At 43.7% G+C, this 17,652-nt stretch overlaps 1 protein-coding gene across 1 annotated transcript; it reads left to right on the top strand.

Moving 5' to 3' along the window:
- Positions 1 to 79: 79 nt before the first annotated feature.
- aldh16a1 (aldehyde dehydrogenase 16 family, member A1) lies at positions 80 to 17,212 on the top strand. Its single transcript, XM_020705532.3, has 17 exons — positions 80 to 396; positions 2,158 to 2,257; positions 2,337 to 2,463; positions 2,540 to 2,697; positions 2,769 to 2,846; positions 2,922 to 3,109; positions 3,181 to 3,339; positions 3,419 to 3,577; positions 5,118 to 5,274; positions 6,656 to 6,731; positions 6,997 to 7,102; positions 8,606 to 8,727; positions 8,812 to 8,985; positions 11,104 to 11,308; positions 11,417 to 11,602; positions 16,081 to 16,206; positions 16,337 to 17,212. The coding sequence occupies exons 1-17, from the start codon at positions 307 to 309 to the stop codon at positions 16,505 to 16,507; spliced, it is 2,382 nt and encodes a 793-aa protein (XP_020561191.2). The 5' UTR covers positions 80 to 306; the 3' UTR covers positions 16,508 to 17,212.
- The last annotated feature ends 440 nt before the right edge of the window (positions 17,213 to 17,652 follow it).

Here is a 17,652-nt window from a genome sequence, read left to right as displayed (position 1 = left end):
ACATAAATAAAAAGTCATTTAAGTGGGTGTTAACCCAACTGCTGGGTGCATCGACAAACGCCATGGTGTCGCACTGCATGAAGCGTGTGAGACGGACCGGAAGTTGGTGGGAGGAGCTTAGAATCTGGCGCAGGGAAGCTAGCATCTTGTAGTCCATGTGACATCTCAGGAGTGCTCCTGCTAAAAAAAATATCTGTATGTCAAACGTGACAACAGTTTTATTTATTGTTGACATTTTTAAAAATCTGAGTAGCACCTCAAACCGGCGAGTTGCCTCGTGCTCCACTCGGACTAGTCCTCTGTAGTATGGCCGGTCCAACCACCGAGACAGTATTCAACATTTTCCGAAGCATGGAGAGCGGACCCGCTGCCCCTTCCTCCGCAGCCACCGCACAGGTAAAGTGTCAAACAACCCGCTAAAGTACGTTTTCCTCCCGGGAGTCTTAAGTTAGACCCGCCTGAACACGCGACGTTTCAGCTGACAGTCACCCACGAGTGGAGCATGTGTTTCAACTTAACGTTACTTCATGTTTTTCTAAAACATTTATTGAGTTTTTAACTTTGAACCCTTTTATTGTCCTTTTATTTTATTTTTTACAACATAGTAAAATAAAGTCACTCTAGTTATTGGTTTGAACTGGAACCTTTTTTGACAGCTTTGGATTGTTGCAGAGATGAGGTTTTAACGTTTATTGCAGACTTGTGTGTTTTTTCTTTCTTTCCTGAAATCGGTATGGAATGATGCATTATGGGTACACACATGTAAGTAATAAGTGCACAAATTTAAATTTATACAATGTGAGGAAAACCCTTTAAACCAAACGGAATCCTTGAAAATCCCTCTGAGATACACTGCTGATGCTTTTTACAGATGTATCTGTACAAATAGTTATCTATACATTACTTTTATATAATAATTGTAACCATGAGTCTGTCGTTTGTATTACGACCAGCATATAAAGTCTCATCAGTTACTATTAAATTCATGTTAGATAAATACAACTGATTGCAGGTTCGTCTTTTTTTACTTGTAGTTTTTCACTGCAAATGTTGAGTTCTGCACTTTGCTCTTCTTGCTTGTAAATTTTTAACAGATTCCACCAAAAAAGCACCAATGCAGGGGGCAGCATCCAGCCCACCAATGAATTTGGGCTCGAGTTTTGATTTATGTCTCCTTTCTATAGTCTTATCAGCCTGTTCATCTGCTCTATGTTACACAATTTGATCCAAAAAATAAAATTAGATCTGTCTTGTTTGCACCTGGTAGAATATCTAATAATAGTTAAAGTTGCACCATTCCTTCATAATAATAGTCTTGAATTCAACACATCAACATGGTTAATTCAGCTGACTCAGATGCGACTGCAAAAACATATTTAATACAGAATGTGGAAGCCACTTTCATTCTAAAGAGTTAGCAGAAATATGAACATATCACATACAGTAAATGTGACCAAACTAATTCAAAGACGTAATTCCATAACATCTCTAACATGAATATTAAATGAACTGACTGTAAAACTATAGTATTGTTAAATGCATCAAACTTTTGATTAAAGGCCCACTCTGATCATCTGATCATCTTTTTAGTGTCGCTTTCCAGGACATAGTTTCTGCAGAGCGGCAGTAGTTGATTAGAAATTTTGAGGGCGGGTCCATTGGTGTGGAGCAACCCCGCCCCCCCATTCCCCTCCCCGTTGCTGTTTTTTTCATCTGCTCCTGATTCACCATGATTTGAGTAAAGAAATACTCAGACATGCAATTTTAAGTTTCTTTTTTTTTATGTAAGTCCTCCATCATGAGACCATTACTAAAAAAATGTTGGTCTTTTAAGTGTTTTTTTCTTCTTATTTTTTTATTTGAGGTTATCTTTTTACGGTGACAAACAAAAAATGCATCGGTTGGTTTGATTTGAAAATTGTGTTTAATTGTATTTAAATGTAATTTTTTCTGTATAATCATAAACATATGGAGTCGTTCTTTTGCGATTTCAATACTAAATGGCTGACTTAGTTTTGAGTGTGATTACAGAGAAACATAATCCTAGATGAGGACAGATATTGGGACAGATTACAGCTCCTCTGAGTTCATGTTTTGGATGAATGAGACAGTAGGAGGGATCCCAACAAGCTTTTGTCCTCTGTACTTCCTGATCAGGCCTGGCTGGATCATCATTCCCGCTCTCTGGGCTTCTTCATTGATGGGAAGTTTGTTCATTTGGCAGAAAGGAGGAGCCTCTCCGTTCTCGACTCTAAAGGTGAGCGCCGACCGATGAACAGAAACCTGTTAGTGGTTTTTTGGCGGCCATAGGAAACTCCTCCTCCTAAACCCACCAGGCGGTCAGGTGTGCGGCGTGCTGTGTGCCGAAGAGGCCGACGTTTCCCAGTGCGCCGCCTCTGCTGTCAGCGCATTCAAGTCCTGGAGCCTCCTGAGCTGCTACCAGAGAGCCAAAGTGCTGCTCAGGTCTGTCCAACGCCGTTCCACGGAGCTGCTCCGTGTGGACCGCTCGTCTCACGACCTTCCTGTCCTCTGCTGTCAGGCTGGTGGGCGTCCTGGGGCTGCACGGTCAGTGCTTGTCGGAGCTGTCCCAGCTCTGTGCGATGGCGTGCTCGCCTCCGTCCCTGATCAGGCTCCTGCAGTTCTACAGCAGCTGGGCTCAGCTCCGGGACACGCTCCTCTCCGGCTGGACGCCTCTTGGTGAGTCTTTGTGGTTTTTTTTTACCGTGGTTTACGGCGCTCTGACACACCTTCGTTGTCGTCTTTTCCAGGTGTGGTGGCCGTTGTCACCTCTGATGACTCTTCTGTCTACTCTCTGATGCTGAAAGTCGTACCAGCGCTCGCCATGGGTGAGTCCCAGGCGCCTACATGCCCCGCTCCCTTCGCCTTCGGCGTTACAGACTCCTGCTCTCTCTCATTTCCAGGTAACGCTGTGATTGTTGTTCCTGGGCGGAGCGTTGCCCCTCCAGCTCTCCTCTTGGCGCAGCTTTTCTCAGGGGCGGGACTTCCTGCTGGGGTTCTCAACGTTCTAACAGGAAGTGACGTCACGCTCGGCGTCAACGTGGCCCAGAATCCCAGCATCTGCTACGTCACTTACAGCGGCAGCAAGCCAGTGTGTGACATTTCAAAGCCGGGGGGTAATGGAGCTGACTTTACAGTCTAACGGGTGTTTCTGTGCTCCAGGACGGGCTGGCGCTGGTTCAGGCTTCAGCAGGGATGGGGGTTCCCGTCTCCGTGTCCCCCTGCGTTGGGGCCACGTGTCCCTTCATCATCTTTGAGTCGGCGGACATAAACAGCGCTGTGGACGAAGTGATAGAGGCAGCCTTTAAGAAGAAGAGTGAGGTGATGCAGCAAAGGATGGGATGTTCGCCTGATTCCAGCTGCAGTCTGCTCCAGAGTCCTCTCTGCGCTCTTCCCTCAGGTGCACTGGGTGTTGTGCGTGCAGGAGAGCGTGTGCGACAACGTTGTGGATCGTCTGAAGCTGCGCTTGGCCGGGTTAAAGTGCGTTTCCCTTCAAAGTGAGGCTGACCGCAGCCTGGTGGACACCGCAGTGCAGGAAGCTCAACAGCAGGGGGCGACGGTGAGTCAGGAACCTTTAGACATGTCCGAGGTGCGGCCCAAGCATTGGTGCTGTCCGGATTCCCACCCTAACCCCTAACTACTAAAAAACTATATAGTGTGGGACTATGTAGTGCACTGAATTTGAAAAAGCAATGATCAATACCTTTTTAACGGTGGATATGACGTCATCAATTTCACGAAGTTAAAATCTAATTAATATGAGCGTTTTATGATGATTATTTATGAGTCCACTGTCTTCTGAAGATAAAAACGTTGATGTTTTATTTAAAAAAAAAATACATTTAAATGCATTTTTTGGGCAAAACTTGTTCAGACGCAATGCATTGTGGTCTAAATTCACCGATCTAGTGAGCATTGATGCACACTGGTTTTTGGCAGAGACTTCTGGGAAATTTCTAGGGCATACGATTTTGGAATTGTAGATTCGCACAGAACTGCAGAACGGCAAACGCGCTACATAGTGCACTATGTGGTGAGCAGGGAATGAATTTGGACACAAGCATGGACTGTATAAAGGAACTGGAGTGAGTGAGTGAGTGTGGCGCTATCAATGGGAAATGATTTACTTCCAGCTCGGTTCATTCTGCATTTTTTCATGATACTGATGCCGCCGTGTTGGAGCCAGACGTCGTCAGTAATTGATCTGAATCGGTCTGTGTCACCGTTTCTATGGCAACCATTCTCGACAAACAGGAGGGAGCTTGTTGGAAGTCCACAACCCTACCAATGAAAGCTCGGGAGAATCTGATAATCAAACGTTTCGAACGTCATACGTGAGACCACTTACTTTTACTGAGGCATCTGATCTGCTAGTTTATAATTTGAATAACTTGTGTTACTGATTTTTTTTATATATTCATATAATCAAGAACATGTAAATAAAAGGTATCAGATCTACTTATTCTGACCAATAGAATGGATGAGCAATTGCTGTTTATTTCTCTATAGAAGTCTATGGGGTTCTGGTTTCTTGGAACCAGCAGGTACTTCCTGTTGGGAACGCCAAACAGGAGGAGGGGCCACTCAGTCCAGTTCTCATGTACCGTCTACATGCCCACATGTGGGCAATGATTAACTTAAATCTACCCTGGACCTGTATTCTTTTACTGTAGTTGCACCAGCTCAGTGGCCTTGTGGTAGGGTGTCCAACCTGTGACTGGAAGGTCGTGAGTTCAAATCCAGGCCAAGGACTCATACCCAAGACTCTAAAAATGGGACCCAATGCCTCCCTGGTTGGCACTCAGCATTGAGAGGTTGGATTTGGGGGGGTTAATAATCCAGATCTGCAGCTCACCGGTCAATTTGGAAAAATAACATTCATGTTAAGTAGAAAAAAGTAAAAAATTGTTATAGTTCTCCATTTCCCCCAAGATGTTCAGTTAATGAAAATTATAGAACTGCGGTTGAAAACCGGGCTCTCAAGCGTTCACCCTGCCAGATCTGACTGTCTTTGGACCCCCCCTATTGCTTTAAACTCTGTTTATACAAATCAGCAACGTTTAATGATTGTATTGACTTCTTTTGTTGTTTCTTTGTAGTTAATCCAGTCGTGCTCCGCCCCCCCGTCGGGGCCTCTGTATCCTCCCACGGTGCTGTGCGGGGCGGCCCCCGCCTCGCCGTGTGTAGTCAGCCCGGCCCCTGGACCTCTGCTGCCGCTCATGACCTTCAGATGTCACAAAGAGGCAGTAGCTGTGGGTAAGGACGCCGCACCGCCGCCACCGCCGCCACCGCCGCTCTGGACTTTGCTCCAAACGTTACATAAAACAGAACCGCAGAATTGCAGCTTCTCAGAAATGTGTGCCGGTTTTGACAGATTCAGAAATCAGTGTAGATACTTTTAATCTAATAATAAATGCTGTAAAAATATATTAAACATGTTAATTACCCCAAATTTCAAGGTTAGTATTTAGTTCTTCATATATGTGGTATATTTCAAAGTAATTATACAGCATTCTTTTCATTTTTAAGTCTATTTCTCTTCAGTTTGTTTGAGTTTTTTCCATCTAGATTTCTCCTTTTATCTTTTTGTGTAAGCACAAATCGATTGAAAAGATGTTTTTTAATTCCTTTTTCCCCCCCATTATTTTTCCTTACTGTGGTTCAACCTGTAAAGTTTTACTGTATATGTACTTACATATTAGGATTTGTGAGTAAATTTTCCCCAAAAAATCTATTTGTGGTTCAAAAAATCTGAACCTCTTAGCCAGTGCTGTGTTTTTTTTTTGTTTTTTTCAAAATAGTTTTTATTGGATTTTAGTGCAGCAATATTGAATAATAAGTGATACGGAACAATGTATGCATTTTCCCCTCCTTTTCCCACACATTGAAACAAAAAAAGGGAAGGAACCCCAAACAAAAGGGCGGTACACATCCAGCCAGTGCAGTGTTTTTAAACCAGTGAAAGATGGTCATTGCTTGGATATCAGCTCTGAGTTCATCCAACCAGAACCAAGTTTTACTCTGAGTAATGAATACAGAATAAAGAGTTTTTTTTAGTACACTTTTGGTTTGTGTTCTTCTTTTTTAAATCAAGTGAAAAATACACTTGGGCTCAAAAACTGTTTAGAAACAGTTTAAAAACACTGAGCTACTGTAACGATTTAATGATTGACCTGTAGGGGGCAGTATATGTCCTGGAGTCATTATTCATTTTTTAAAGGGCCCTGTATCATGCTTTGAAGCTTTTCAGATATTGGGCCTAAAAAAGGAAAGCGTTTAGCTGATCACCGCTAGCTCGACGGAGAAAGTGGGTGTGTGTGTTAGCCTGGGGGCGGGGCTAGCCGCGCAGACTCTTCCTGGAAGGGGCGGGTACTCACTTTATGACATCACAATGTTTTCATGGATTGGGAGGGGCTGGTGCTCAAAGGATGGATCAAAATACCACTTTGGGGTCGGGGAAGGGACATGATAATACTCTATAGAGTTGATTTAGCACGATATCGGCCCTTTCCAAGTACAGTTTTACGCTGAGTTTTAAAGGCGGCGATCCAAAGTCGTGCAGCCTGACTTCTGTTTGGCTTAAATTGAAAAGGCAGAACAGGCTGTGGGTTTACCTGTGGACCTCTGTGGTGTTTAGGGAACCACAGTCCTCACGGCCTGGCAGCTTCCATCTGGACTGAAGACCTGACTCTGGCTCTGGAGACCGCCAAGAAGTAAACGCTAAACCCTGATTCCTTTCCCTCTTTTCTTCATTTTGTGTCCAACTGTCCCTTTTTCTGCTTCATAATTTATAAACGTTCTTTTCTGTTTCTCGCTCTCGCTTTTTACTTGGATGTTGTCTGAAAGGTTGTTCTCAGCTCCCATAATTCAGCTCTGCAAGGAGCCTGAAAGAGGCTGACTCAGAAACCTGCAGGGCGGAGCTGGGAAGTGTGTGTGTGTTAGCTGCCACGCTCTTCACACCTTTGCTGTCCTCCTCAGTCTGTCGGTGGGCTCGGTGTGGGTGAATTCCCACTCGGTGGTGGATCCGTGTCTGCCCGTCTGCGCTCACAAAGACGGCGGCAGCTGCACAGACGGAGGACAGGAGGTGAGCCGCGGTGGACGGATCGGAGCTCTGACGTGAGCTAAGCCCACGTTCAGAGTTGAACTGTTGTTGAAAAGCAGAGGAGATGCATGAAATGAGACTGAAGATGTGCTTTTGAGTCTTTAAAGACGCACTCCCATCATCTTTTGAGCTCTTCCAAAACTCTCCCAGTGGTTTTTAATTATGAGTCTACCGTTTTTAGCCAAAATCCAAAAACATGTGTCGTTTTCCATGGCATAGTTTCTGCACAGCTCACGTTGGTTATAAACTCATGTCTGAGTTTGGGCGGGACTGTTGACCCCCTTCCTCTTCCTGTTGCTGAGAGCCCTTTGTTTACATGCTGTCTCGCTAACATACAGCTAGGGCTGCAGCTATCGATTCTTTTTGTAATCGATTAATCTAGCACTTAATCGATCGATTAAGCGAGTAATCGGATAAAACGACTTGTGTGTGTTTTTGAACGACCAAAACAAATAATGCATAACAAAAATGATGTGGTTGTAAAATGAACAAGCATTTGATTTTAAAGATCCGCTTTGATGCAAATGTTACTTTGGTGTTTTTAAGTTGGTCTTGAGAAGTGGCGGAGCTAGAACATTTTGTATGGGGGGCAGAAGACTTTGAAAGGGTGGCACAACACCAAAATGGAAGGCCATTAAAAATAAAAGAATCAGAAAAACATATTTGATCATTATCATTGTTTATATTTTGTGTAAAAATAATGCTTTTGTTATTTTTGCAATGCTTAAAGAAGCCTCGCGGTCCGCTGACAGGCGAGCTACCGCCTGTCCCAGCCCCTGCCTCTCGGCGCCCCCTCCATGCTCTTAGCTGAGTGTCCCGCGGGGTCCGAAGCGTTTACTTTGAAAAAATTAGAGTATTCAAAGCAGGCCCGGTCGCCTGAATACCGCAGCTAGGGGCCCTCGCCGCCCGCCGATGCGGCCCGCGCTGGTCGCCGCGGAGCGGCTGACACCGCCCCTCGCTCGCTGCCGGAGCCACGCGCCGGTCCCGCGCCTAAGGCGTCGGGGTTCCAGCGGTCACGCAGATGTCTTCTGTTCAGATGCTGAATCATGGAAGATGTGCTGTTGTGGTATGCCAGCTCTATTTTGCAGTAGAGACACTGCACCTTGTTCTCTTCTTTATGAAGTGTGTAATGATCCCACACTTAAGACAATTTCTGCCGTTAATTTATAGATCTATTCTCTGCCATCGCGCCAACTAAATTTAAAAGGTCCGTGTGAATAAACGGTCCGTGTGACTCAATCAAATCCCTGCGCCGCGCGTATAGTGCGCGTCATAGGAATTTAACGAGGCTTCGAGGCAGAGTTTTTGCCTCGAGGAATTTTTGTAATCGAGTAACTCGAGGAATCGTTTCAGCCCTACATACAGCCCTGCACAGCCCTAAGCTACTCAAACTCTGTTTACTTCAACAGTAAGATCTCTGTAGAAAACACAGTCGTCTGCTTTCTGCTGGATCCTGTTTGATTCACATCATGTCTTTTCCGTCAGGGTCTGTACCAGTTCCTGCGTCCGTCCGTCTCCTCTCTTCCTATTCGTTCATCCGCGGTCCCCTTGGATTACTCAAAGTTTGGGACAGAAGAGTCACCAGCAGTCATTCCTGACCCGGCCAGGTAAAAGCTTCTTACTAATCAGTCTGTTCATCCTACAACAGCCCAGGGACAAGTTGAAATGACTCTGCTTTGTGTTTGTCTTAGCTCTCCTCCGTCCTACCTGCAGTTTGTTGGGGGCAAAGCCTGTAAATCAGTGTCTGGCTGCAGTGTTGCTGTGCAATCACCAGGGGGCGGCGGCGGCGTGCTGGGGCTCTGTCCAGAGGGAGGCCGGAAAGATGTCCGAAACGCCGTGGAGGCAGCGCTCAAAGTCCAGCCCGGGTGAGAGAAACCTCCCAGCAGGACGATCTACCGTGATCCTGCTCTGAGGACAGGGCTGCTACATTCATTATTCTGTAAAGATGATCTGCATTTAAACCTAAATATGATCCAATTAAATTTAAACAGTTTCCTAAAAGTTTCAGTGCTGAAGATCTGAACGTCTAAAAACGTCTGAATTGTTCTGAGTTGTTCTGCGTTTCTGGTCGATGTCCTCAAAGGCTAACATGAAGAGTCCTGCCATCGGTCTTCCAGAAAAGTCCTACAGAAGTTGCCGAGATTAACACCTTTTTCTTGTGTCAGCGGTTTTCCCTCAAAGCCACGCCCCTGTTTGTTTTTAGCTGAATTTGCACTTTCAAATGTCGGATTTTATTTGTAGAAGTGTTGAAGTCTTTGCTGCTCTGTTTCTCAGAGTGGGTCCTCCATGCTGCCTGTTAACTGTTTTCTGAGTGTTGGTGGATCAGCTGAACCAGGTGTGCTCAGGCAGGTGAGCGCTGAGCTCAGCAAACACCAGCCTAACCTTTGACCCTGGACGGTCCAACCATATCACTGTAGATAAGTGGTTTGGTAACGTTTAATCCCGACTGATTTGGTATTTCTCACGTCGGTTTGTATGAAAAAATTCAAAATTATCTTTAAAAAAACAAAACAAAAAAAAACTTAAAATGAACCTTAATACGGCCAAGTTTAAAGACATCTGAAGCAACCTGAGGTTTCCATGGAAACGTGTCCTTCTCAGAGCTTTAGAACAGAACAAACAGTCCTTCGATCCTCTGATGGTTCTCAGGTTTAAACCTATAAATGTCACTCATTTCTAAATAAATCAACTCAGAAGTGACACCGTTTTAGCTTTTCCCAGGCTTTGGAGTTTCTTAGAAAATATCTGTTGTTTTCGAATGTTTTTTTTTTGGATCTTGTGCCAAAGTCCTGTTCAGAGGGGAGGGTTATGCCGAGTTCTTTCTCAGCTACGCAGTAAATTATTGATGTGACCTGATAAAGTTCTGTTCCTGGGACGGTCCCTCATGTAGCAAAGCAGCTTTATGTGTTTTATTTGTGTACAAAGACAATTCAAAGGTCTTTACACCAAACTAGAAACATTTGACAGAAATATTAAAGGAGTGATGATAAAAATAAAGTTAAAAAAAACTGGATTGAATCAAATGCAGCTGGAGAACAGGTGGTTTTTTATCCTGGATTTAAATAAACTGTTTCTGCTCATCTGAAGCTTCCTGGAAGTCTGTTCCAGATCTGTAGAGCATAGAAACTGAACGCAGCTTCTCCGTGTTTGGTTTGACTCTAGGAACAGACAGCAGACCGGATCCAGATGAGCACAGACATTTGGCCGATACAGACTGGGTCAGGTGGTCAGTCTTGTATTTTGGTGCTAAACCATTCAAAGGTTTATAAACCAGCAACAGAACTTTAACGTCTCTCCTCTGGCAGACATGCAGACCGTGTCAAGACCTCAGAACCAGACTGATGTGGTTCTACTTTTTTGGTCCATATGAGAACACGAGCAGCAGAGTTCTGAATTTTTATTGACCTGTAAAAACACTGTTTAGTTCCCCCCCCCCCCCCCCCCACAATGTGTCAAAAGTAACAAATCCCCTGTCTCTGATGTGTTTACGGAGAGCCATGCGTCGCTATGGTAACCAATGACGCTGTTCTTAGCATGTAGTTGTTGAATAGAAGTAGCCTAAGGAGGGAGCCTTGGGGAACTCCAAATGTAATTTATGTTGGGTCAGGTGTGAAATTACCAATCGACACAAAATTCTTCCTGTTTGCCATGTGGAACTCGAGTTCCACACGCTTTAAACATCCGTTCAAATTTCCGACAGTTTAAAAGATCTGTATCCTTATAGATGGTTTTTGGATGGTCCTGCTGTGTTTGGGCATTTCTCCTGTTTGGTAACGGTGACCTCTGACAGCTGGTCGGTCAGGCGGTGGTTGCACACAGTGAGACATCGCTGTGGGTCAGACCGCCACGTTTGCACATCACTTCAGCTGAGGGTGGAGCGTCAGTTTTGACTCACCTGTTCTTTCATAACCTGAACAAAATCCAGGTGGATTCCTCACGCCTGGAGGGAAAACATTTGTCTGAACATTCCACTCTCCCTCCAGCTGGCAGAAGAAGACTCCTTCTGCACGTGCGCTGTCGCTGCACGCTCTGGTGAAGGGCGTGGAGGCAAAGAGGCAAGATCTCGCAACATCACTACACACCCAGACTGGTGTGTCCATGGACGAGGCTGAAAAGGAGGTGGAGCTAAGCATCACCAGGCTCGCTCTGTGGGCGGCTTACTGTGACAAAGTGCAAGGAGGATCTCTGGTGAGGAATCGTGAAGGTGGTCTCAGCTGACTGTCAGGTGGGACCATAAAATCATCTCAGTGTTCCCTCTCCATGGGTCCTTATTTCCCTCGCCGTCCTCTTTTTCAGCCCATGCCAAAATCGGGCTCCGCCCTCTCCTTCCCAGAAGCCCTGGGGGTTGTTGGGGTTGTCCTGCCCGATGAAAGCCCCCTCCTCTCTATGGTGACGCTTCTTGGAGCAGCGATTGCCTCGGGAAACGCTGTCGTCATGGTTCCCAGCCAGAAGCATCCACTGCCCACCATAGCTTTCATTCAGGTAAACGGCCAACTGTTATCCAGGGCAGGGCAGGGCAGGGCAGGGGCAGGGGCAGGGCAGGGGCAGAGCAGGGCAGGGGCAGGGGCAGGGCAGGGTAAGGTATTTCCAATATACCTAAAATTTTATTTAATTCACAAACAGCTGGTCTTTATTAAACAGATTTTGGCATTAACTAGAAAAAGTGCTTTCATAACAATATTGCACAAGAAAAATAGGCCAAAGTTGAAATATTATTGCAACTTTGAACCAAAAAGTACTACGTTTTCGGTATGTCAGCACTAGGATTAGAGACGTCAGAACAAAATACCATTGCAAGAACTTCACAACCATGGAAAAAAAGAGCCAATTTTGGCTTTTTTCGTCTTTTGTTACATTATGAGACAGGGCCTGAGTAATTTTATTTACGTTTTTTTTAATTGCGTTTAAATCTAAATGTTTTTCCTCTTTATTTCCGTTTGCTAATCATAGTAATGTACATTTTCAGCAGTTGGACAGCGTCATTATTCATAAACGTGTGCAGTTCTCAGATGCGGTTTTCCCACTCACGTTCACGTTCCATCCACAGACACTCGCTCATATCGTCCCGCCTATCATCTCATCGACTCATTATTACGTTCTCGTTTCACTGAGGCAAACTTTTTTTTCCCCTTACGGTGCGCATTAATTTAAATCGCCTGTTCATGAAGCCTGACATGGTAAGTCATGTATGTTCTGGGAAACCATAAAGTTTTATTAAGTCTGATTTCTTTTTGTTTTGTTGTTTTTTTTTGGTCACACCTCTGCGTGCCGCTGTCTTCCTCCCTGCACGCCGATGGTGGACGACCCCTGGAATAGAACATGCTTTCATGGTCACTGAAACATGCTACATGTACATGTTAGTGTTAATCAGTTCAGAGCCATAGACATTTAACCAATTTAAACAATAAAAATCAGAATCACCTTTATTGGCCAAGTACAGTGCACGTACAAGGAATTTGGCTTCGGTGTCTTGTGCTCCCGTGCAAACTAGAAAGATATAAAAAAAAGTTTAAAGGAGTTAGACAAGAGAGGATTAATAATAAAAAGAAAGTACTATGAGGTAGATATAGGAATATTTAAACATAACTAAATAAAAATGCAACAGTAGTTCTGGTGTGACAGTCTAAAAAGTAATAAATATGACTATTCCCAAGAACCTGCAATCTTCTGCTCTCTGTCATCAGTCCCTGTTGATGGAAAATGTCTATTTTTATCCTCCTGTGGTCCGTGATTAGATCCTTTGTATTTGTGGAGTGCAGCAGCAGGTTGTTCCCCAAGAGCTGCTCTACCTCGTCCCTCTATTGTGACCCCCCCCCCCCCCAGCAATAAATACTGGCGCCCGAATACCTAGAAATAATGTTAGTGTTAGGGCAGGAGCTCGCAGCCCTGTGGTTAGCTGGCGCTGACGAAAGCTGCAGATGGACTGTGGGAAACCCAGGTTCTGGAGTTTCTGTGGGAGATCCAGGTGGAAGGTCAGCCTGCATGGCTGTGTCCTCTGTTGGTGCTTCAACACATGAAGGCATGAACCAGCTTTTCAAACCTCCTCATCACCAGTGGAGTGAGGGCAGTAGTCACTGATGTGGGACTTCATTGGTGGAGGGTTGTAGACTCAGTGGACCCAACAAAGTCTGATACAGAATCTTTTGTTATCCATCCTGGAACACCATTTGTCAGACCCGCTTCAGTTGATGGAGACCTCAACGAGCGTCTGACCCAATCCTATGGGCCTTGAGGGCCATGGGGTGTTGCATAGCAGTCTCTGGTGACTCCAAAAGTTTGAGCACCTCTGCCAGCCTGTTTTCACTATTGGCTACTTTCTGGTTGGTCCCACAGTTGAACCGAACGCAGCTGCAGTTACCAGGCCCTCTGATCAATGTGCCCACAAAGGCTGGACATCTTCAGTCATCAGATTTGTACAACTGGCTATGTGAAAAAAATTGGTCAACATTTTAAAGTCCATGGTCTGATTTGGAGAACGTTTTCAGTCAGTGACGGGACTCTGCGGGTCTGTTCTTGGTAAATATGGAAACACTGACATTCCTAGTGTTCGCTTTGCTAACCCAGAGCTAGCACATCTGCAAAGTTTCTGCTTACAGTCTGCCAGAAGGAAACCGTGACTGCTTTGCATGTGTGAGGCTGCCGTGGTCCCACATCTTCCTGTTGCTTTGTTTTAAAGCCCCACTCAAGTCATCTTTGATTTATAGTCAAAGTGTTTCCAGTGGTCTTTTAATTATGACTGTGCCGTTGTTAGCCAAAATCAAAATAAACCTTTGTTGTTTTCTAGGAGATAGTTTCTGCAGAGCGGCAGGGATTCATTTGAAAGTCACCTCTGAGTTGTGGGCGGGACTGTAGGTGTAGAGTAGGCCCAGCCCCCCCTTCCCCTCCCTAATGTTGAGAGCTCTTTGTTTACATTCTCTCCTGCTAGCTTACAGCCCCAACCTAACATTAGCGGTGCAACAATAAATATTGGAGCCACGCAGCCGTGGAGCTAAAGAAAACAAAGACGTACGTCTATTTATCTGCAAGTGGATGATCAGAATGGAGCGGAGCAAGGAGCTTTTACTATACTATAAATGTGCTTTTTTTTCAAACGCCAATTTTTCTTCTGCTTTTCTTACGATTTTAATAAAGAAATACTCAGAAATGCAATTTTTACTTGTTGTTTTCCTTCATCAGAAAAATGCCACAGGAACATGTTAAAAACTATTTTCGTCAGAGTGAATCTTCAACCATTGTTTTCCTGTTTCTTTTTGTTTATTATACAGTGATGAAAGTCTTCCGGGAATTCCCGGAAATCCGGGTTTTTGAGCAAACCGAACGTATTTTCCGGGAAATAAAGACCTGATCTTTACGGACAAATCGCTTTCCGGATTAGAAAATGGTCTGAAATCGGCGAATTTTAGCTTTATTTTCTGTATTTCTCCGCGGATCGCTTCCTCTATGGTCGTGGCCATCTCTCGTCTTCCCGGCCTAATTGACCAATGACGGGATGTTTTAGTTGCTTTCGGATGCGTCGACGGGTCTGATTGGCTCTGTCTGCACCACGTGGTCAGCGTGACTCGCTTCCCTAGAGACCAAAACTGGCGGACCCACGCTAAACTTTCACAAACACATCTGAAGAGTTTGCGATCAAATTTGTGTTAAAATAATGGCAGGCATCGTCATTATTGAGCGTGGTCACGACCTCAGTTGTGAGAAGACGATAAAAAACAAATTGAAGTGGTCTTGGCTGGAAAAAAAAGATTTTTAAGGTAGTGTAGGTCAAATACTTTTTGTGTAAAATAATCTCAAAACCAGAAATAATTTCAGTTTTAGTTTTGAGTTTCAGTTTTTATTTTGAATACATTTATCTATCTAATTTATTTGTATTTCCTAATTACCATGATTTAGTTCAGTATAGTTGACATTAATTATAAGTATTTGATGGTTTGGACCCGCACTCCCTTAAAAAATAATGTTTACAATGTTTAGCTTAATTTGTATGTTTGTTTTGATATTTCCCAGATTACTTAGTATTGGTGTTAAAGAATTGATGTATTATGTTATAGAATTATAGTTTAAAGCAGATCCCATATTTTGATGTAATTATAGTTTGAGAAAACAGTGCAAGTGGATGTTGTACATCAGTCATTTCTAAAGCAGAAATAATGTATAAATAACTGAGGTATTTTCATAGAATATCATAGTTACTGGTGTTCTTTTTGCCATTTGGGGCTTTGATGTTACTATATTTTAGCAATTGTATGTTTTGCAGCTTTAAGGAAAAGCGTAGATTGTAGGATTGTGTTACTTTGAGCAATTTTCCAAATTCTTTTTTAGGACCAGCAAGTCCTTAATGGAGAGTCAAACTAGGGGTTTGAATGACAAATGATGATGCTCCCATTAGTCTTAGTTTCTTGATTAAGAAGTGAATAACGAGCTGCCAGAATGCACCAGAATGCATCTAAGACTATGTATTTTTCAAAAATTTCTCTCTGCGTCGCCATATCGCTCAAAGAAAAGTTCAGGGATTTTTTCCTTGCCTGACTTTCATCACTGATTATAGCATCTTTTGCCATTTTTTCGGCGCTTAACTCTTACAATATTTCAGCTATTTTAACCATATAACTATCAAAATGTTCAGTTCTTTCAGCTTTTTCCAGCTATGACTTTTGGTCCTTCAAATCCCTGAACTTTTCAAGATATTCCAGGATTTCCAGGATTTCTGCCTCCATTGAAATCCATGAGGAATCCTTGGTGCAGAAACTCGCTGGTTCGATACCCGGCGCTGGCATTTTTCACAAACATCTTTTTTGTTATTGTGCTGCTTTCACTTTATGATCAACTTTGATCATTTCTTTATTTTCAATTATTAACCTTTAAGTTTTATTCTCGTTATTCTGCGTTTTCTTCTGGAGATGCAGCTCCTTCTAGTTAGGTTAGTTTTGATCAGAAACACACGCCTCTGCTCGTCCCCTCAGGTACTGCAGTCCTCTGACCTACCAGCAGGGCTTGTTAACGTCGTGACAGGAAGGCGAGACCAGCTGACGGTGGCTCTTGCTAATCACAGCGTCATCAGGTCTATCTGGTACTGGGGGAGCGCTGAGGTGAGAACAGGACACCTGCTGGATAATTAAAGAGAGCCGGAAAGGCCTTCCTGGATCGAGTTCTCTTCTCGACAAATCCAGAGCGTTCTCTCGTTTCTAATTGTCACTCCTGTCTGCGTTCCTGCCACAGGGATGCCGGTACCTTCAGTACACGTGCACCCGCCCCCTGAAAACCCTGAGGCTGGTGAGCCAGGAAGGCCAGGACGAAGGTGTGGACTGGACTCAGGCCAGTCCATCGTTCTTGGAGGACCTGTGGAGGAACGCCGTCCAGTGGAAGAGCGTGTGGATCCCCACTGCATAATGTGACAGTCGAAAAGAGGTCAAAGGTCAAGAAGCCACAAGACGGCAACTGTAGACGAAGAAGCGTGATAACGTTTAGGAAAGATGAACAAAATCCACAGAATAAGTGATTTTTCTATCCATATATATATTTATATATATATATGGCAAACAAAGCAGGGATGCCTTCTCTGTCCACACAAGAAGTTGTGAAAACCCAAATGACTTTGACCTTTTTACAGATTCAGTTTAAAGTGCTGCAGTCCACTTACTGTAGATGGAAAGCTTCCATTTTTAGGTTTTCTTTCAGTATTCATTCCTTTTTGTTTACCTTTTGCCTCTTGATGCATTGAATCTTCCAGTGTTAAGATTTTCTGTTCAGTTCACTCAGAACTGAGTTGTTTTGATCCATTTTTAATCTAAAATACTTGTCCTGGTGTTATGGATATCTGGATTATCAGTGTTTTCTTTGATCTGTTGTGCACAGATATACTAGTCCAGTAGAACTGTGTGAATGACCACAAAAAAGATTTGCATAAACTCAACTGAAACTCTGACATCTGTAGCACAGAAATATGTCTTATTATTGTGCTGATGATTTATCATGACTTGAAAACCGGAAGCTTTACCTTCACTTTGGGAATTTTATTTTTAATCAACGGGTTCCGGATTCTGTGCACTTCTCCATCACAAGGGCCTGAATAAAAACACTTTATGAAGGACCACATTTTTTTAAATTCTCAGAGTTTATCACTTGTTTTCAAAGATTCGTTTAGTTGACCGGAGTTTCTTGTTTCACTCAAAGTGGCATAAAAAACAGTAAATGTTTTGCCTGAAATGTTCTCCTTCTGTTCCTTCAGTTGCATTTTTGGTGCAGTAGATGAAACCAAAGATTTAGTGAGGTCGTTCACTAAGCTTCTATTAAAATACACTGTAGATAGCTTTATGTAATCTGATTACAACCATCTTGAATTTGAGCAGACGGCTTTCCTCAGATATATTTCAGCTGGAAAACTGCTCCAGCTTAGAGATGCTGCAATCAAAGATTAGATAGATAGATGGATAGATAGATAGATAAACTTGTAGTCCATGGTACAAAACCTACAACTAAGAACAGACGGATTGTTATCCTTTCAGTAAACGGTCATATCAACGTTTCCACAGCTG

This window comes from Oryzias latipes, chromosome 8, assembly GCF_053564925.1.
Source record: "Oryzias latipes strain Hd-rR chromosome 8, Olatipes_Hd-rR_3.1".
NCBI lineage: Eukaryota > Metazoa > Chordata > Actinopteri > Beloniformes > Adrianichthyidae > Oryzias > Oryzias latipes.
The sequence above is the reverse complement of the archived record's forward strand: the minus strand, read 5'-3'. Positions and strand labels throughout refer to the sequence as shown.

What these genes read in the sequence shown, in the direction of transcription:
- aldh16a1 (XM_020705532.3), top strand. Translation starts at nt 307, where the DNA reads ATGGCCGGTCCAACCACCGAGACAGTATTCAACATTTTCCGAAGCATG. An exon ending in AGAGCCAAAGTGCTGCTCAG is followed by an intron (nt 2,464 to 2,539) that starts GTCTGTCCAACG and finishes CTCTGCTGTCAG; the next exon opens with GCTGGTGGGCGTCCTGGGGC. An exon ending in GCTCTGGAGACCGCCAAGAA is followed by an intron (nt 6,732 to 6,996) that starts GTAAACGCTAAA and finishes TGTCCTCCTCAG; the next exon opens with TCTGTCGGTGGGCTCGGTGT.